This window comes from Giraffa tippelskirchi, chromosome 2, assembly GCF_054371585.1.
Source record: "Giraffa tippelskirchi isolate mGirTip1 chromosome 2, T2T-mGirTip1v1.2.pri, whole genome shotgun sequence".
Classification (NCBI taxonomy): domain Eukaryota; kingdom Metazoa; phylum Chordata; class Mammalia; order Artiodactyla; family Giraffidae; genus Giraffa; species Giraffa tippelskirchi.
The window spans coordinates 159,095,424-159,113,039 of NC_137276.1; the positions used below are offsets into that span (position 1 = coordinate 159,095,424).

Genomic DNA, 17,616 nt, shown 5'->3' on the forward strand with positions numbered 1-17,616 from the left:
ACTGTAAGTCTTCACACTAATAACGAAACTGGTACTAACATGGAAGTTTTTCTTGGTTTGAGGTCAAGTCTAGATACAGCTGCTGTGTGTTACTTAGTTTCCAGAATAAATGTTCATCTCTTCCTGATACACAAAGGATGATAATCTGCTTTTTACACAATGTCCTCCTCAAATTGTTAATACATTGGACAAAAGTTTTGAGTTTTTAATAGGTTTCAGTTCTAAGCAACTCAGATTCAGAGTGGTAAGGCATTGTAGCTTCTCTAGCTGCAGTTAGCAAAGTTCTAGGTCTCTGCTGTTGACACAGGATGCCAACTTAATGAAATGTGGTAAATATGATCATTAATTGTGCTACCCCTTGCTGCCACAGTGCCTTAAGACTTTTAATAATGTAAAACACATGTTGTTGCATTATACTGACAATTTTTATTTTAGAACAATATTGACACTCTATCATTCTGATAAAGCAACATACCTCTCAAATAACAGAAATATTATGTTTAAATATCAGCATTTATTTGGATCCTTTAAAAAGAGCAAAATATACAATTATCAACATGTTAACAATAAACAGAAAGTAATAGTCAAATTTTCTTTATCTTTCCCTTGTAACAGCAACATCCTTTGACCTAAGATTGAAAACTCAAAAGAAATAGAGGTATGAGAAGAAAGGAGGTGTGGTTTCAGCATAAGCACCTACCTGTTACATTTAAAATACACTTTTTCATTAATTTTTATCTGAAATTATCATTTTGCATTATTGGCTCTGCAATAAAAGACATGGTACTTAAATAAGAGCTATAAGGAAACCTCAAGTAATTCAAGTTTTAGCTCTTCTCAATTGAAGTTGATAGATTTCCCCTTATGCAGAGTTCTCATTAGCTGTAACATTTTCAACTTTCATTTTTGCAGACACATCTTCCTTGGGTGAAATGTCACAGAAACATGGAAGATATTCTGGTGAAGCTCTTCACACTCTTTAATGATTAAACTTCGAAGGAAACTTCTGTCATCCTTTCCAGAGCTTGAACTTCTTGAACTTCATCACATCACAGTATTGTTATAACTTCAATTAAATTGTCCAGATAATTTCAATGCATGGATATTTTTAAAATATATATATTTGAGTTATACATGAATGGTTACTCCACCCCAAACATTGCTTCCCTAAGAAACACAATACAGTGAAATGCTTTCTGTGTGCCTTTACCATTTACATATATGAAATTGAGAAATAATAACTAAAGACTGACTGATTTATTTCAGTAGAATTTAGGTACAATCCATTTGATCATCACTGGGGAACAAGGAAAGACGATGCTGTGTATTTTCTCTTGAAGACTTTTATTCCTCTCATCTTTTATCTGTGAGCCTCTTGGGTAATGATTATGAAATTAGGCTTCTTTTACATTCAAATGTCAATTCGGTTCAACCAAATAAAACACAATCCCAGTTCCAGATATAAGAGAAAAACTTTCTGAGCAAGAAAAAACAGCAGTAATTAAGCCCATAAATTTTATTCTCCCAATAACTTGAGAAACACTGCAGGTCAGAGCACACTGACTTAGAATCAGGAATCGAAGAATATTATTCATTTGCCAAGTTTGGCTATCTCGTGTCCCCTAACAACTTTCCATTTCTCTAAATTATAACTGATAGTTAATTAAGAGTAGTGGTGGCTGATTAGGAGAGCTATTTACAGAAATAACAGATGAAATTGTGGGGGAAGTCAAATAGGAAACCACCAGAGCTCTAGGGGCCAGTTCAGTTCACCTAATTGAAGCACAGTACATTTTAGCACATTACAATAAGCAGTCTTAATGTTAACCACCAATCTATGAATCCATTTAATCTGTTTCATATATTGTGTTTAATAAAGCATTGAAGAGTATAATATATTTGAGAATGATTTCTTTAAAATGATTCAGATTATTTTTAATTCGCCTATGAAAGCACAAGGTTTGGTATTCTGGAAAGCAGTCCTCAGCAAAAACTGCACTGTTGCTGTAATTTAAGTGCGTTAGCCCATTGTGCATTGTATATGCTTTAAAAACATACAGAGAATTTATCACTTCAACAAGAGATTTAGCATAAATTAGCAGAAGTTTAAAAAGCCTCTGAAAACACTTCTTTAAACTCTGGTATCACTGTTAAGCAGACCTGATATGTGAGGAAACAAAAAAATTTGACCAGTAGAGAACGGTTTATTTTAGCTAAAAAGGAAGAGTGTAATTAGAAGGTACAGTTATACTGGAAGAAGAGGAGAGAAATGGGTAGTTGTTAATTTTAACTAAAAATAAATCAGCATACAATCCAAAGAATAAAATAAACTCAAACACAGAAATGAACATATATAGTTAGCATTGTACACAAAGTGATTTTGTATGCAGTTTCTTTTGGGGAGAAATTTTCTAATTGCTGAAAATCTTTTAATTTAATTTAGGAAAAAGAAACTGAAAATGAAATATTCTTTGAATTGTAATAGAGGAGCCTTAGCAAAGAAAAGTGAGTTTTGAGAAAGCTCACAGATTCTTTGATTTCTGTTCATACTCTTGCACTGGAAATTTAGCAGTGGTACACAGACAAAGATCCTGCAGGACTTACTATTTGAAAGAATTCTTTAAGTTATAATTTATCTTGCCCAACTTTGTGATGATTTATAGAAATGTATCCTATTCCTTAGCAACTCTTTCCTTTTTCTCACATTTGGATATTTGTCAGACTCTGCCTGCAATGCAGAAGACCTGGGTTTGATCCCTGGGTCAGGAAGATCTCCTGGAGAAGGGAATGGCTACCCACTCCAGTATTCTTGCCTGGAGAATTCCATGGCCAGATGAGACTGGCAGGCTACAGTCCATGGGGTCACAAAGAGTTGGACATGACTGAGTGATCAACACTCCACTCTACTCCAATCCAACTGGGTGCTGCTGCTTCATGCTTTAACAAAAGGTATTAAAACCTAGTGTAGCCTAAAAATTTCTCATGGTAAAGATTTAAAGTTGGGTTAAACAAATTGATTTCCTATCTTCTTTAATGTTTTAAATTCAAAATTATGCTTATGGGCTTCCATTTTAACTTAAGTAGGAAGTCACAATATATTGATTTACACTTTGTTCTAATGTGTAATGCATTTGTCTCATAGCATATACACCAGACTTACACGAAGAAAAAAAGAAAAATGTTTTTTTAATTTCTACTACTACTTTATATAGAGTAGAAACATCATGAGCGGTATTCTAGTTTAAAATAAGATATTTGTTTAACATATCAGGAAATTACATCATAATTTCTCTTAAGAATATGACAAGTCATCTCATAAATTTGTCTAATGTATTGTGTATTACTAAATCCAGCTATATATCATTGAAAGTTACCAGCTTGAAGGGACTTTTCATCTAGTTTCAAAGAAATAGATTATCTTTCTTCCTCTTTGTTCTTGTGTGAAGCTTCATGGAGCAGTGAATAGGGATTTCTGAATGCTGGTATTAATTACATAACTAATTTTTCATGGGGGATGTTAATTGCTGACTACAAAAACAAAAAATATCCAAGGAATTCTACCTTTAATTTACAGATATTGTAGGGGAAATAAACTTCTTAAGGCAAATTTAAAAAAATAACAAATTATAAGGAAAAATATTAATAACTTTCTCTAAAAGGAAAAAGTATCAGAAACTTTTTGAATAACATTACCCCTAAAGTTTAAAAATGCTTGAATATCATTCAACTGCTCCAAAGTTAATAAACATGAGATGATGAAAACAGGCATTTTATCTTTGTTTACAATAATATCATGCTTGTGTTCACAGCAGATGTAAATATGTGAGAAACATTCAGGCATTATTAAGCAACTATATATTTATGTACATTCAATTGGCTCCTAACAAGTTTATTTAAAGCACTACAGGTATATGACTCAACTTGGTCTGACTTATGAATTTTTAAATTGTTTTTCACTTAAGCAATATTGCTCATACTAGGTCATGAGACAGTTTTATTGTTAAGAACCACACAATTAACATATGTAGATAAACTACATTTCCCCTGTACTGTGATATAAGGGCATGCCCATAGACTATCTGGCCATTGATAGTCTACCATTGATATTTTTTAATTATAAACTTCCTTTGACAATGTTACGATGTCACCACAGGTGGCAAATAAAAGTGAAGTTGGATTCCTAGCCTTGAATTGATTAAATAAGTTTGCTCAGACATAAGCAAGAGCAGTGTGATGTGAAGATGTGAGAAAGAAATGAATGGAAAAAAAACTCAATGAGTTTTTATGTTTTGTTTGATGTTTTCAGTACACTGAATCTAGTCTCTCACAGACATGCTAAAAGTCTCAATTTCTGATACTGTGGTGAAGGCAGAAATAAGAATTAAGGGGCCCAAAGGCAAATTGTTATGCAAGAACATTTTCTTAATATCTCTTTCTTAAACACCTAGTACTACTTTCTCCTAGAGTCAGATAAATAAGACTTCTGCTCCCTAGTAATGCATTCATTTGGTAGTAAAAGTCTTATTGACAATTATCCTAATGAACAGAAAAGAGATAGTAGCCAGAGAATCACAAAAAAAGAGAAAGAACAAAGATACATATTTTCCACAGAGATTCAGACAATATAATTTAGTTTTCCAAGGCAATTTTTAAATTTTTTAATTGATAGCTCAACAGCTTAGTCATCACTGAACAAAATGATATGTAGACAATGAATTTATGGAAAGCATACAATAGATACAGCACTCTCAACTTTAGCTCTACAGAGTCATTCTGATAGTCCATGCCATTCAAGTGCAACTAATTTGTCACTATGATTCACAACATAAACTTTAAGCATGTAACAATCTGTATAAACTCTGCCACTATTTTTTTATGCTTGAAATATCTTTGATCTTTAAACAGTAGAATGGGTAGATATGTAACTTTTTCTAATGTTCTTATTCTTTTTTGCACCCAGAGCAAAAACTTTAGACACAGTATTTCCAAAAACAAGCTAAAAAAGAAACAAAACAATTCTTTATTAGAAAGATTTTTGATAAAAATATTACATTTAAATAAAATAGTTTAAGTATGCCTGAGTATGAGAAAGTTTTCTAAAACAGATATTTAGTGGTAGTCAGCCTCATATGGATCTTTAAATTAATTAAAATTAAATGAATTTTTGAAGATTTCAGCTTCTCTATAATACTAACCAACTTTTAAGTGCTCAATAGATGACCATAACGGGCAGTGCAAATTAGAGAATGGTCACCTCATTAAAGAAAGTTCTAATGGACAGTTTTGTTTTACATTATAATGTATGTGATACAATTCAAAGACTACAATAGGCCATCCTACTAGATGTACTCGTCTATTTTAGAAGGGCTTCCCTGGTGACTCAACTGGTAAAGAATCTATCTGCAGTGTGGGAGACCTGGGTTTGATCCCTGGGTTGGGAAGATTACCCATTCCAGTATTCTGGCCTGGAGAACTCCATAGACTATTCCATGGGGTCGCAAAGAATCAGACAGGACTGAGCGACTTTCACTTTCTATTTAGAGTTGGCATAACTTAAGTCCCAAAGAGGACTAAACAAATAAGCAAAATCAGTGAAAAGTATGCTTCTATTTACTTGAGGAAAAAGAAGGAAGAGAATTTAAACTTCACTTTGCGAACCACCAAATGATATTTATGTAATTTGATTGTCAAATTGAGTCTCACATTCTGATCATAAAGTGATTCTTCAGAAAAAAATCAAACTAATTCAAGCAGTATTTTAATCTTTAAATACATGAATGAGTGATTTTAAATCTTCTGTGGATTGTTCCCAATCAATTGCCTGACTTAACATCAGCTTCATCTAATTAATTACAAATTTCTCTAATTTCCTTCAAACTAAATGTTTTATAAAATGATGACCTTGGGGAGATAGGTCTTTGATTCACTACTGATTAATGGGATGCACAATAAAAATGAGTTGAAAAACTCGTAGGACAGTTAAGACACTCTTCACCATAAGTGATAAAAGTCTATCTTCCCACCCAGGTATCTCTCCCTAACTCCACTTACTCTTTAAACTGTGGCCTTAGTGCTCATCACCACATATACACAGAGTGTTACAATAGTACTCAGAGCTTACTTTTCATTCCTAAAAGAGCCAGAGTTTTCTTTCAACAAAACACATTCAAATCCTATGAAAGCAGAAATTTATTTTCAGACAGTAAACTGAGGAGCTTGGCCCTCTAATCCAATATGCTTTTTATATTTTGGAAAGTCCCTTTCTGTCCCTTTGGATATCTTTGAATATCTCAGTCAAGAAGGAAAATATAAATCTACACATATCCAAGACTTGCACCTCAAGAGCAGCTCAGTTCTGGTGCACTGGAATATACTTCCCAGTTGAAGGAAATCTTAATGAATGATATCACCAGTAGAACCAACTCCTCAATGCTTATCTATCATTTATCATTTACCATTTATGGGGGGAGGGTGGGCGGGAAAAACACCCTAGCCAGCCTTCTTCTGTCTCTTGACATCTATCTGGTTCTCTCTTCTAATCCCTGTTTTTAGCGTGATGCTTGGTTTTGGACAGTGGAGAAGGCAATGGCACCCCACTCCAGTACTCTTGCCTGGAAAATCCCATGGATGGAGGAGCCCGGTGGGCTGCCGTCTATGGGGTCACACAGAGTCGGACATGACTGAAGCGACTTAGCAGCAGTAGCAGCAGCATCTTTAATGAAAGGAAGGATTTACCAGGTGTCTGTCAAGTATATATTAAATGATTAAACAAATAACATTATTTCACAGAAGTTTAAGATATTCTAGCTTCAGGCTGAATCTCTGAGTTCATTCCACCTTCATATATTGTTATTCATGGTAGACTGTTTCTAGTTATCCCAATAAAAATGACACTTCAGATGTGACGTGGGTTGTTTCTGTCACCTAATCTGGGCATCTAATTCATATGTTTATCACCACAAATATTTATTTTGTTCCTACTACATGTGTAAATACTTTAATATCTCCTTGCTTAAAAACAATTACAAAGCTTCCTTGACCCCTCCAAGTTACTCCAGCTAATGTTCCAATTTTTACTACCCTTCAGAACAAAATTCCTCAGAAGAGTTGTCTGTTGTTAGTCATTTCTGTTGTTTTATCATATTCTCCCTAACCAAAAGTCCATCAAATAACTCTTGTCAAAACAATTAAAACCCTTCCCATTGCTGTTCAGATGGAAAGTCTCAGCTCTCATTTTACTGGACCTACCGTAGCTTTAGAAACAGCTGAACTATGTCTTCCTGGAAACAGTTTTTCTGTTTGACATCTGAGGCATTTTTCTCCTTGTGGCCTTTTGCCACGGTAGCTGCTCCTTCTCAGTCTGTTTTGCTAATTCTCTCTCATATGCCCACTCTCTAACCTTGGTGTGGCCTGGCACCTGTCCTTGGATGTCTTCTCTTTTATATCTATCTAGAGTGATTGCCTAAAGAGTCTCATCACAATACCAAGCAATGCTGACAGGCAGGTAACTGTCATATTTAGATCTCCAATCTGGGCTACTTCCCTAAGCTCCAACTTGATATACTCAGGGGTTTACTCAAATCACTACTGGGAAGATTTTGTTATACATGGCATAACAAGCTCAAAATGTCTATAGTAGAGAGAGGATTCTCCAACTGTTCATTGTGTTTCTTGACATTTCCCAGGTGCTCCCCTAATCCCAGTAAGTTAGATTGAGAACATGTGCCTAATTTTGGAAGGTAAGGATGCGTTTTCCTCCATATCTTTCCTATCCTGCAATAGGGACACATGGTGCAGGCACAAAATGAAGGAAAATAATCAAGGTACACAAGGCTTCATGTAAACATGAAATAAATTTTAAACCAAGTTACACCACTGAATTTTTAAGGTTATTTTGTTGATGTGGCTTGCCTAATTTATCCCAAAATACACCTTAATAACTTGAAGGAGGGTGCTACTCTAAGAGGAAGCTAAGTCATGGCACAGCCTCAGCAACTGATTAATGGCAGACAAGGAAATTAATATCATAGGCTGGAAATAAGAAGAGTCATTTTACAAAGTAGCAAAATGTGTGGTAAAACTGACATCTACAACTGTTCAGATTCAGAATGTGTTCCTCTGGAACTTCTAGAAGAAAAAGGTAAGGAAATAGAACATTGGCAGTATTTTTAGGTTTCTGGTGGATACACTTAGCCAGGTATTACAAGAAATAGTAAGCTTGGGGGAAATGGTGTCTTTACAAACAAATAAAAAAGAAACAAAAGTAGTTCAGAAATACAAGAGCTTGAAATATTTCAAGACCTGTTTCTAGGTCCCGAAACCATAAAAAGGGATTTAAAATGATTCTAAGTGAGTGAAGTCAGGTAAGTATCAATTGAAAGAAGGAATTCAGGGCAAAAAATTAGATTACTTTTCAAAGTATATTCTTCAAGGCAACTCAGTTGGGGGTGAGAATACAAAATAGTTAAAATAGTTTTTTGAAAACTGTGTAGCAATAGTTGAGAGGCTGTCTAAATTGGTACCAAAAATCATTGTCAAAGACACCATAAACCCTAGAACTAAAAACATCTTTGACACTTTAAAACGAAATAAACCTTGGGCCTCCAACTTTGGGAGAGTAGGAGGAGGCCCGAGAAAACCATTCAGGCCTCAAAGAGAATATTCCCCCAAAAACACATAAGCTGTGTTGAGGGATGAAAAATGAAAAAAAAAAAAGAGCATAAACTTCGGAAAAGGTGGAGCCAGGGGAACAACACAATGGACAAAGGACTCCTCCTACACACTGGTGGGTCCTCAGCAAGAAACTTGTCTCCATCTCCAGAGTAAGAGACCTTTGTAATATTTCCCCTGTGGGATTTCAGGATTGCTAGAGGTCACCACTCACATCTCATGTTCTTTTCCTTTATGAATAAGATGATTGATTGTTGTTATCCTTTCCCTATTCCCATGCTAATTATTGAATTTGTCCTTTTAGCTAATAAGTCTGTGAATGAAGTGGAGCCACATTGTATTTGACAAAAATTAGTATCTCCTGGAGAACCTGTTCTTTGTTCAGGGTGCAGCAGTGAAAGGAATTTGGGGTTGTCTCTAATAGAGAGTCAGTTGAGTGCAGTCTATGTGGTTAAGAAAAGATCAAAGGATTGACTGTGGTGGAGCCAGTACTCCCCATGTACTTCTGTAAGTGCTTTCTAACTTTTATTAGCTTATTCTTCCAATATTTTGGTGGCAGCTCAAGTGACTAATTAAAGGCAGTGGATCAGTAGAAGTGATGCATGTCCCTGAACTGAGGCAACTGAGAGCTGAGAGGCAGCCTCTATCCCTCTCCTTCATCTTGGTAATCTTGGAGGCAGTCAAGTTACAGCAACAATCTAGATGATACAGCCACAAAATAGAAGAGGCTTGTATTACTATTATGTGCATTGAACTTTATGGATTTCCCTATATTAAGTCTCTGAGATTTAGACTAAAATTTGTAACATATCATAGCCTAGGCCATACTGACTATGAAAAGATTCAACAAATCTCTATACCAACTCTTTTCCGTCACCAAACCCTTGCACCATGTTGCCTCCTCCAACTCTCTGTCCATGGAATTCTCCAGGCAAGAATACTGAAGTGGGTAGCCATTCCCTTCTTCAGGGGATCTTCTCCACCGAGAGATCAAACCTGAGTTTCCTGCATTGCATGCAGATTATTTACCTTCTGAACCATCAGGGAAGCCCTCAATAAACAGAAATTGCCTTTTTAACCCTAGTCACTTAGAGCAAAACCTTGGCGTCATTTACAAACCTTCCTCTTTTTTCTACAACTCACATATAATTTTAGAGCAAATTTTGTTGACTTTTTTTTTCAAAATATATCTAGTATCAGACTCCTTATCAATTCACTACTGCTACCCGAATTAAAGTTACCACCATTTATTATCTAGTTCCTTAAATTAGCCTCATTAAAGGTCTCTCTGCTTCCATTTTTGCTCCTTTTCGCAGTATGTTCTGGAGAAGGAAATGGCAACACACTCCAGTATTCTTGCCTGGAGAATCCCATGGACAGAGGAGCCTGGTGGGCTGCTTAGCATGCATGCATGCATTGGAGAAGGAAATGGCAACCCACTCCAGTATTCATGCCTGGAGAATCCCAGGGGACAGAGGAGCCTGGTGGGCTGCCGTCTATGGGGTCGCACAGAGTCGGACACTATTGAAGCCATTTAGCAGCAGCAACAGCAGTATATTCTGCACTAAACATCAAGAGTGGTTCTGTTGAAACATTTCTTAGCACTCACTTGCTCCAAATTTTCAGTGATTTCCCATATGATAATTGTTGTTCAGCCACTAAGTCGTGTCCAACTCTGTGATTCTAGAAATTGATTATAAGGGTTGAAAGAAGCACACCAGACTCCTCCATCCTCCACTATTTCCTGGAGTTTGCTCAAATTCATATCCATTAAGTCGGTAATGTCAACTAACCATGTCATCCTCTGCCACCCCTTTCTCATTTTGCCTTCAGTCTTACCCAGTATGACAGTTAGTAAAAGCTAAAGTCCTTAAAAAGCCCAAAGATTCTCTCCCTTCCACCTTCCAATATATCCTCTATCAAAGTCCTTCAGGCTCACTGGTTAAATCACTTAGTAACTGGGTTATTTTGAACATGCTACTTAACCCCTCTGAGATGTAATTTTCCCATCTATAATATAGGCATAGTAATAGCTATCTTATGGTGACTATGATGAAAATAAAATAATAATTATAGTAATAATGATCAAAACGAATTTTTAAAGTTAGGCTTACATAGTGCTGATTACATGCCAGGTATTGTTCTAAGTGACTTTCATATATTAACTTATAAAATCCTCCTAACAATCTCATAAAGATGATTATTATTATTTGCATTTGGGGGCAAAGGAAGTGAGGCACAGGAAGTTAGATAATTGCCCAAGGTCACACACGTGGGATATATCAATATTACAATTTAAACCCAGGCAGTCTAACTATAGACTCTATATACTTAACCATAACAACCTGAAATAGTAAAATATAAAATGTCTGGTATATGCTAAGTTTCTAAAGAATGCTGTTTCATCCTCTTCCATTGTAAAAACCGCTTTTTTACAGCAGTTAAAGACAAACCTGAGAGGAAGGGGACAAGTGAAAATGAATAAAACATGGCTTAGCAAATCTCATATCACATTGTGAATAAAGAGACATACATGCAATTTTTTCATACACAAGAATTTTCCAGGCATGTTATAAAAAGTTATAGGGATCCAAAAGACAAATCTTTCTAAAATTAAATATTATGAATCAAAACCTGGACTAAGTGTTATAGCAATCAGAGTACTCCTTACTCTCCAGTGTTTAGGCAAAATAGCAAGGGTGAGACACAGTTTTAAACAATGACAGACTAATTTTACTTAAATCTGAAATAGATGACCTTGCTAACCATGTTATATACGTGACAGAGGTCAAAGACATTTAATGCCTTCATCTGAATGTCTGTGTGCTCAGTCACTCAGTCATGTCCTACTCTGAGATCACATGGACTGTAGCCCGCCAGGCTCCTCTGTCCATGGAATTCTCCAGGCAAGAATACTGGAATGGGTAGCCATTCCCTTCTCCAAGGGATCCTCCCAACCCAGGGATTGAAGCCCGATCTTCCACATTGCAGGCAGATTCTTTATCATCTGAGCCATTGGGGAAGCCTTCATTGGATTTTTTTTTTTTTAATATGAGCTTTGATCTGATCATCAACATAAGATAAAGAAGTGTCAACTTAATTTCTTCCCTCTCAGAAATACTTGCAAAAGTAATCTTAGAATTCAATGTTAAGACTTTGAAGTGAAAACTTACCTCTCTTATTAGGATGGGAAGAAGATACACTGTCTATCGCATAGAACATCTCAGCATCCTTTGCTTCCATGAGCTGCTCTTTCAGCTTTTCCTGCTGTTAAAAATCAAATATGAAAATTATGCAGAGTACATCATGAGAAACGCTGGGCTGGAAGAAACACAAGCTGGAATCAAGATTGCCGGGAGAAATATCAATAACCTCAGATATGTGGATGACACCACCCTTATGGCAGAAAGTGAAGAAGAACTAAAGAGCCTCTTGATGAAGGTGAAGGAGGAGAGTGAAAAAGTTGGCTTAAAGCTCAACGTTCAGAAAACTAAGATCATGGCATCTGGTCCCATCACTCCATGGGAAATAGATGGGGAAACAGTGGAAACAGTGTCAGACTTTACTTTTTTGGGCTCCAGAATCACTGCTGATGGTGACTGCAGCCATGAAATTAAAAGACGCTTACTATTTGGAAGGAAGGTCATGGCCAACCTAGATAGCATATTTAAAAGCAGAGACATTACTTTGCCAACAAAAGTCCGTCTAGTCAAGACTATGGTTTTTCCAGTGGTCATGTATGGATGTGAGAGTTGGACGGTGAAGAAAGCTGAGCGCCGCAGAATTGATGCTTTTGAACTGTGGTGTTGGAGAAGACTCTTGAGAGTTTCTTGGACTGCAAGGAGATCCAATCAATCCATCCTAAAAGAGATCAATCCTGGGTGTTCATTGGAAGGTCTGATGTTGAAGCTGAAGCTCCAATACTTTGGCCACCTCATGCGAAGGGTTGACTCATTGGAAAAGACCCTAATGCTGGGTAGGATTGGGGGCGGGAGGAGAAGGGGACGACAGAGGATGAGATGGTTGGATGGCATCACCGACTCGATGAACATGGGTTTGGGTAGACTCCGGGAGTTGGTGATGGACAGAGAGGCCTGGCGTGCTGCAATTCATGGGGTCGCAGAGAGTCGGACACGACTGAGCGACTGAACTGAACTGAACTGAACTGAATAACAACAATACCATTTTCTATGAAAGAAGAAAGAGCAAGAAGAGGAGGAAGAAGGAAAGATGGACAAAAGGAAGGAGGAAAAAGCAACAGAAAAGGAAATAAGAGTAATTAAAAAATAAAAATAATTAAACAGAAAAATAAAAGGAAACTTGCATTTAGAAACTGGCTGGGAAAGGTCCATGACTCAACAGACAATCAGGAACAAACAGGTTTATGGTGAAGGAAGTCAAGTCTCAGTGTTCATTAATGGGAAGCCTGTAAACACAGCCTGTATAGCTGGACTTGATTTGATGTCACCCAAAATGACTCGTCCTTTTCAAGGTGTTTCAAAGACTTATGTGTATGTTCAAATTTCCTGAAATATTTTCCTTTCTAGCGGGAAAGGAGAAGTATTTTGAGACCCGAAGGTTTCTATCCAGAGTGTAAGCCAAGTTGATCTTTAGCAAGATCATTGATTGCCTAAACCCTGGAGATCTAACTCTATCAAAACAGAATTCAGCTTAAGCTTCTGCATGTATCCGTGTCCTAGCTGCTAATAATTGATGCGGCATACTTCTCTCTCACAGCCACATGGTTTACATGATAATGAATTTGCATGCAGTTGTGTTTGAAAGAGTTAAGAAATAATCTAATGCAATGATTTTCCAATTTTCCTCATAGAGAGAAGTTGGGGATAAGGTTGCTAAGGGGTTCCCTGTACCGAGGCCAAAGACAGGAGCACTTCACTCCCTCTCCTCCCAAACTAGCTGCTTCAAGCAGAACAGCTCCACTTTTATACGTTTCATTTACTGGGACCACATACAATTTTGTTTGGAAAAAAATATTTCCACTTTGAAAAGGAATAATAGCTTTTAAAAACCACCAATCTAATTGTAGCCTCATATTTTACTGATGAGGAGATTTAGATCCAGAGAATTTTAATTCTTCCATGGTGTCCTAGGTAATTGGAGAGCTGTATCTAAAACCCAGATTTCTAGACATTTTATCCCATGATCACTTCAGTTATAGTTTCGTCTTGTTTTCCTTTTCTTTTTTAGTAGAATTTGATTGTTTTTCCTAGTGAATTACTTCACTCTTTTTCTAGCAGGAATAATAGTTTTAAAATATAGTATTAATAATTTTAAAAACTACTGTTTCAAAAGAAATTGTCTTATAATAATTATGAAAATTGAGATTTCATGTGTTTCACATTCTCACCTGGTTAAGTTCCTCCAATTTGTTAGCCAGTTCTATATCTGCAAGACACATTTGTCATATGAAAAATGTACATTGCAAGAAATATATTTAATTCACTTCAGGTCACACATTCAGAAAGACAAGGCATTTTTTTTGTATGATTTGAGATCACCCATGTATCTCTAATATAAAGCCCCAAACATTTTTTCAGTGCCTGTAATGTTGAAATATAATCAGTAATATAATGAACAAGCATCTAATTTCTATCATAAATACAGAGTTTTCTTAAATAGGGACTTTTCTAGTTCTAACAAGGACTACTATTTAGAAGTAAATTTTTACACTGGCATGGGGACATTCTCATGAAAAAATATTAAGTAAAAAAAAAAAAAAGGCAGGCCACAAATCTTACCTGTAAAATTTAATCAAGAGGGAAATTTCCCAAAATACTAATAGTAATCTCTCTGGGTTTTACAATTTGAATACAGACTTTTCTTTTTATAATCATGTTCATTTTCCTCAATGAACATCTTATTTCTAATTTTTAAATCCTATATTTTTAAGTATTTATTAAGGTATTGTTTTAACCAGTACCCTGTCCATGAATAGACAGTTTTTTTAGAACAGATGTTTTCTGAGAGAGCATTACATTATCATATTGTCACACTGTCTCTCAGGTTAGACTTGCTAAATTTCTGACAATATCTATCATTTCTTGGAGACCAATCTGATAAATAATTGTAAATCAGATTATCCTGTACTTCAAAGAAAAAAAAAGCTTGGTGGAGCCTAAATTTCTTAATGGTTTCTACTCTAGTCATTTCCCAAATTGAAAGAATCTGATTGCAAAAAAAGTGCCACAAAACCAGTTAATTTAGAAATTTCTAGTGGAAACCTATTTCAAAACATTTAATAATACCCTGGAAGCATTTAGTAAAAGAAAATATTAGCTGTACCTATGGGGAGTGACATACATGAGAGGGAAAAATATGAATAAAGATAACTGTTTTGTAACTCAACAGTTACTAACCCCATTAGAATACTCTAATTGAACAAAATAAGATTTTAATGTTTTTTAAGAATGCCATTGCTTTTAGCATGAATATGAAATAACAGAGACACTTAAGCCTTCAGTGCAGCTTTAAATTAGTAATTATTATTTTCTTTAATATAAATTAACATGTAGAAAAAACAGGTCAGAAGATGGAATAAATCATGTTTGACTTTATTCTTAACTTACCAATGTTGGAAGGTCTTTGGAAGCCAAAATTTTTATTCAGTAGGGCCAGCAATAGTTCTTCACCATCTGTATCTTCTTTATCTGGAAGCAATTCATTTCCTGTAATAATTACCTCAGTGTAATGAAAGCTCTTTTCAATCTGTGTCACTTGAATGTGTTTCTGATTAAATAGATTTTACAGGTAACTATTAATGTGTATGTGTGCTCAGTTGCTCAGTCATGTCTGACTGTTTGCAACCCCATGGACTATAGTGTAACCCGCTAGGCCCCTCTGTCCATAGAATTTTCCAGGGAAGGATAATGGAGTGGGTTGTCATTTCCTCCTCCAGGGGATCTTCTCGACCCATGGATAGAACCTGAGCCTCTTGCATCTCCTGCACTGACAGGCAGATTCCTTACCACTGCACAACCTGGAAAGTGTGTATACTTGCCAATAAAATGTGTATAGAGAGAGATGTGTAATATAAAAAGACAAGCTGTTTTAAAAATCACTGAATGTATATGAACACTCAAAGAGAGATTGTGAGAAAGAGAAGGAAGCTGAGATGGAGAATATACCTGGAAGTTTATAGTCTAAAATTTACCTGTAATTATTTCTGCCTTAGTAGAATTACAGTAAGTTGTACTTTCTGTTTTTTCATCTGTATTTAAACAATTTTTTCTACTATTGTGTTTAACATAAGAAATATAAATTAAAAGTTGTTTTTAAGATAAAAATATAAAATTTGACTTTGAGATTTTATACACATGTAAATATGAGCCATTTTGTGTTCTGAGAATTGCCTTGAACCATCCAAGGCAACCTTGTGGAAGTGGTCAGATGGTGCCTAGTTTTTCTGTGTTCATGAATTTACATCTTTGTCCATTTACCTCCCAGCCCACTTTCTCAGCACTCTAAAAACAGAAAAATCAATCAAATTTTCCTAAATATTTTGATTCTGGGGTAGAAATCAGAAATAAAGCTTGAATAGCTTTATTCAAGCTATAAAAAATGAAGATTCAACAGGATTGTAATGCAATTAAAATAATAATTAGTGTGTTATAAACAAAATGAACTTTGTAAGGTGGCCTAAAATAATCAAACCTTTATCATATAATTTCTATAGGATCATTCTTCCCTCTCTTTTCCTCATGTTAGCAAACCCAGGTCCAGCTGCTGCCACTCAAAAGCCATTTAAAGAGGCCAGCTTAGTGGAAAGGAAAGTTTGCTTTATTTTGGATGCCAGCAACCAGGAGGGCTGGGGAGGGCAGAGAGCTGTCCAATGTTTGACTATCCCCTGATTGTCAGGGGGCAAGAGCTTTTATAGGCTGAGGGAGGGGGCTATATGCATAAACATCTCAGCTCTGATAGTCATCTTGAAATCGGTCATCAGTGGTCTGACCAGTGTAATTTTGCTTATTTTAGGTACTGTTAATCTTCAGTTCCAGCGTCAGTTTGTTTCAATTTCTTTGAGGCCAGTTCTCAGAATTGTGGCTGCTTATGTCATGACTACAGTCTGGTCATCAGGTAGTTAATTTCTCCACCTGATTTTTCAGTATCTATAAGAGAGCTCACAGGATATGACTCAGGATATTATCTATGGCCCTTGAGAAGGAACTAAAGGTCCTTGATTATGCTTAAAGACTACATTATTATTATTGGGCTTCCTTTGACTGTTTCCCTTTGTTTCTTCATTTTCTCAGTTCTCTGATTAAACTTATTCTTTGTCTAAAGTTTTTCCATGAAAAAAAGGAAGTCTGAGGGCATGGGCAAGGAGTTTGGGGGGCAAGGACCATAAGATCCTGTTCCATTTCAGTCATAATAACTGATATTGTGTGGACAAAAGATAGATTGGTGAGTTTAAAATTTAAAAGTGGGAATACTGAGCTTCAGTTAGAGAAATGGCTCATAATTTAACTAGACTCTTCCTTTAAATTGTCTCCTATTCCTTGTGTCTCCAAAATGTCAATTAATGAACTCAAATAACTAAATGGCTAATTAAAGGAATAAACAATTTGCTGAAAAAGACAATAAATGATCTGGGGTAGGTGGCATCATCAAAAGTTTATTGTTGCTCAATTTCCTCAATTTTAAAGTTCCTCAATTTCTATTACTTCATAGGCATAGAAATTATTTGTTAAATTCTGGGGTTCTTTTTTCTTTGAGTAGTTAAAATAATAGACTATAAATGGAACTTTTGCTTAACATCAATTAAACAAAGACCCTCAGGAATAATTTAGTTTAAGAGAAAGATATGACTATGTAATAGTGTAGCGATTTTTATTATAGCTATTTATTAAAATGTTAAATTATAATCTTGAAAATGCTTTCATTGAAAAAATGAGGAACATTGTATAGTCAGGTGATAATGATTATTTG

At 35.6% G+C, this 17,616-nt stretch overlaps 2 protein-coding genes across 8 annotated transcripts in view; one reads left to right on the forward strand and one right to left on the reverse strand.

The window, feature by feature from the left end:
* Positions 1 to 6,898, forward strand: part of OSTN (osteocrin) — a 46,761-nt gene extending 39,863 nt beyond the window's left edge. For both annotated transcript variants that reach the window (XM_081537354.1, XM_081537365.1), the window contains exons 5-6: positions 913 to 2,949; positions 6,553 to 6,898. The gene's annotated coding sequence lies outside the window, so the exon portion shown is untranslated. The remainder of the gene's footprint in view (positions 1 to 912; positions 2,950 to 6,552) is intronic.
* Positions 410 to 17,616, reverse strand: part of UTS2B (urotensin 2B) — a 54,582-nt gene continuing 37,375 nt past the window's right edge. Inside the window, exons 3-6 of one of the 6 annotated variants that reach the window (XM_081537391.1) lie at positions 15,258 to 15,356; positions 14,039 to 14,076; positions 11,844 to 11,937; positions 410 to 1,477 (exon numbers count right to left, since the gene is read on the reverse strand). In XM_081537391.1, coding sequence (XP_081393517.1) covers positions 1,419 to 1,477; positions 11,844 to 11,937; positions 14,039 to 14,076; positions 15,258 to 15,356 — 290 coding nt within the window. In that variant the 3' untranslated portion in view covers positions 410 to 1,418. Of the gene's footprint in view, positions 1,478 to 4,633; positions 4,997 to 6,691; positions 9,369 to 11,843; positions 11,938 to 14,038; positions 14,077 to 15,257; positions 15,357 to 17,616 lie in introns of those variants that run through there. The other 5 variants (XM_081537415.1, XM_081537407.1, XM_081537399.1 and 2 more) reach the window with 5 other exon arrangements.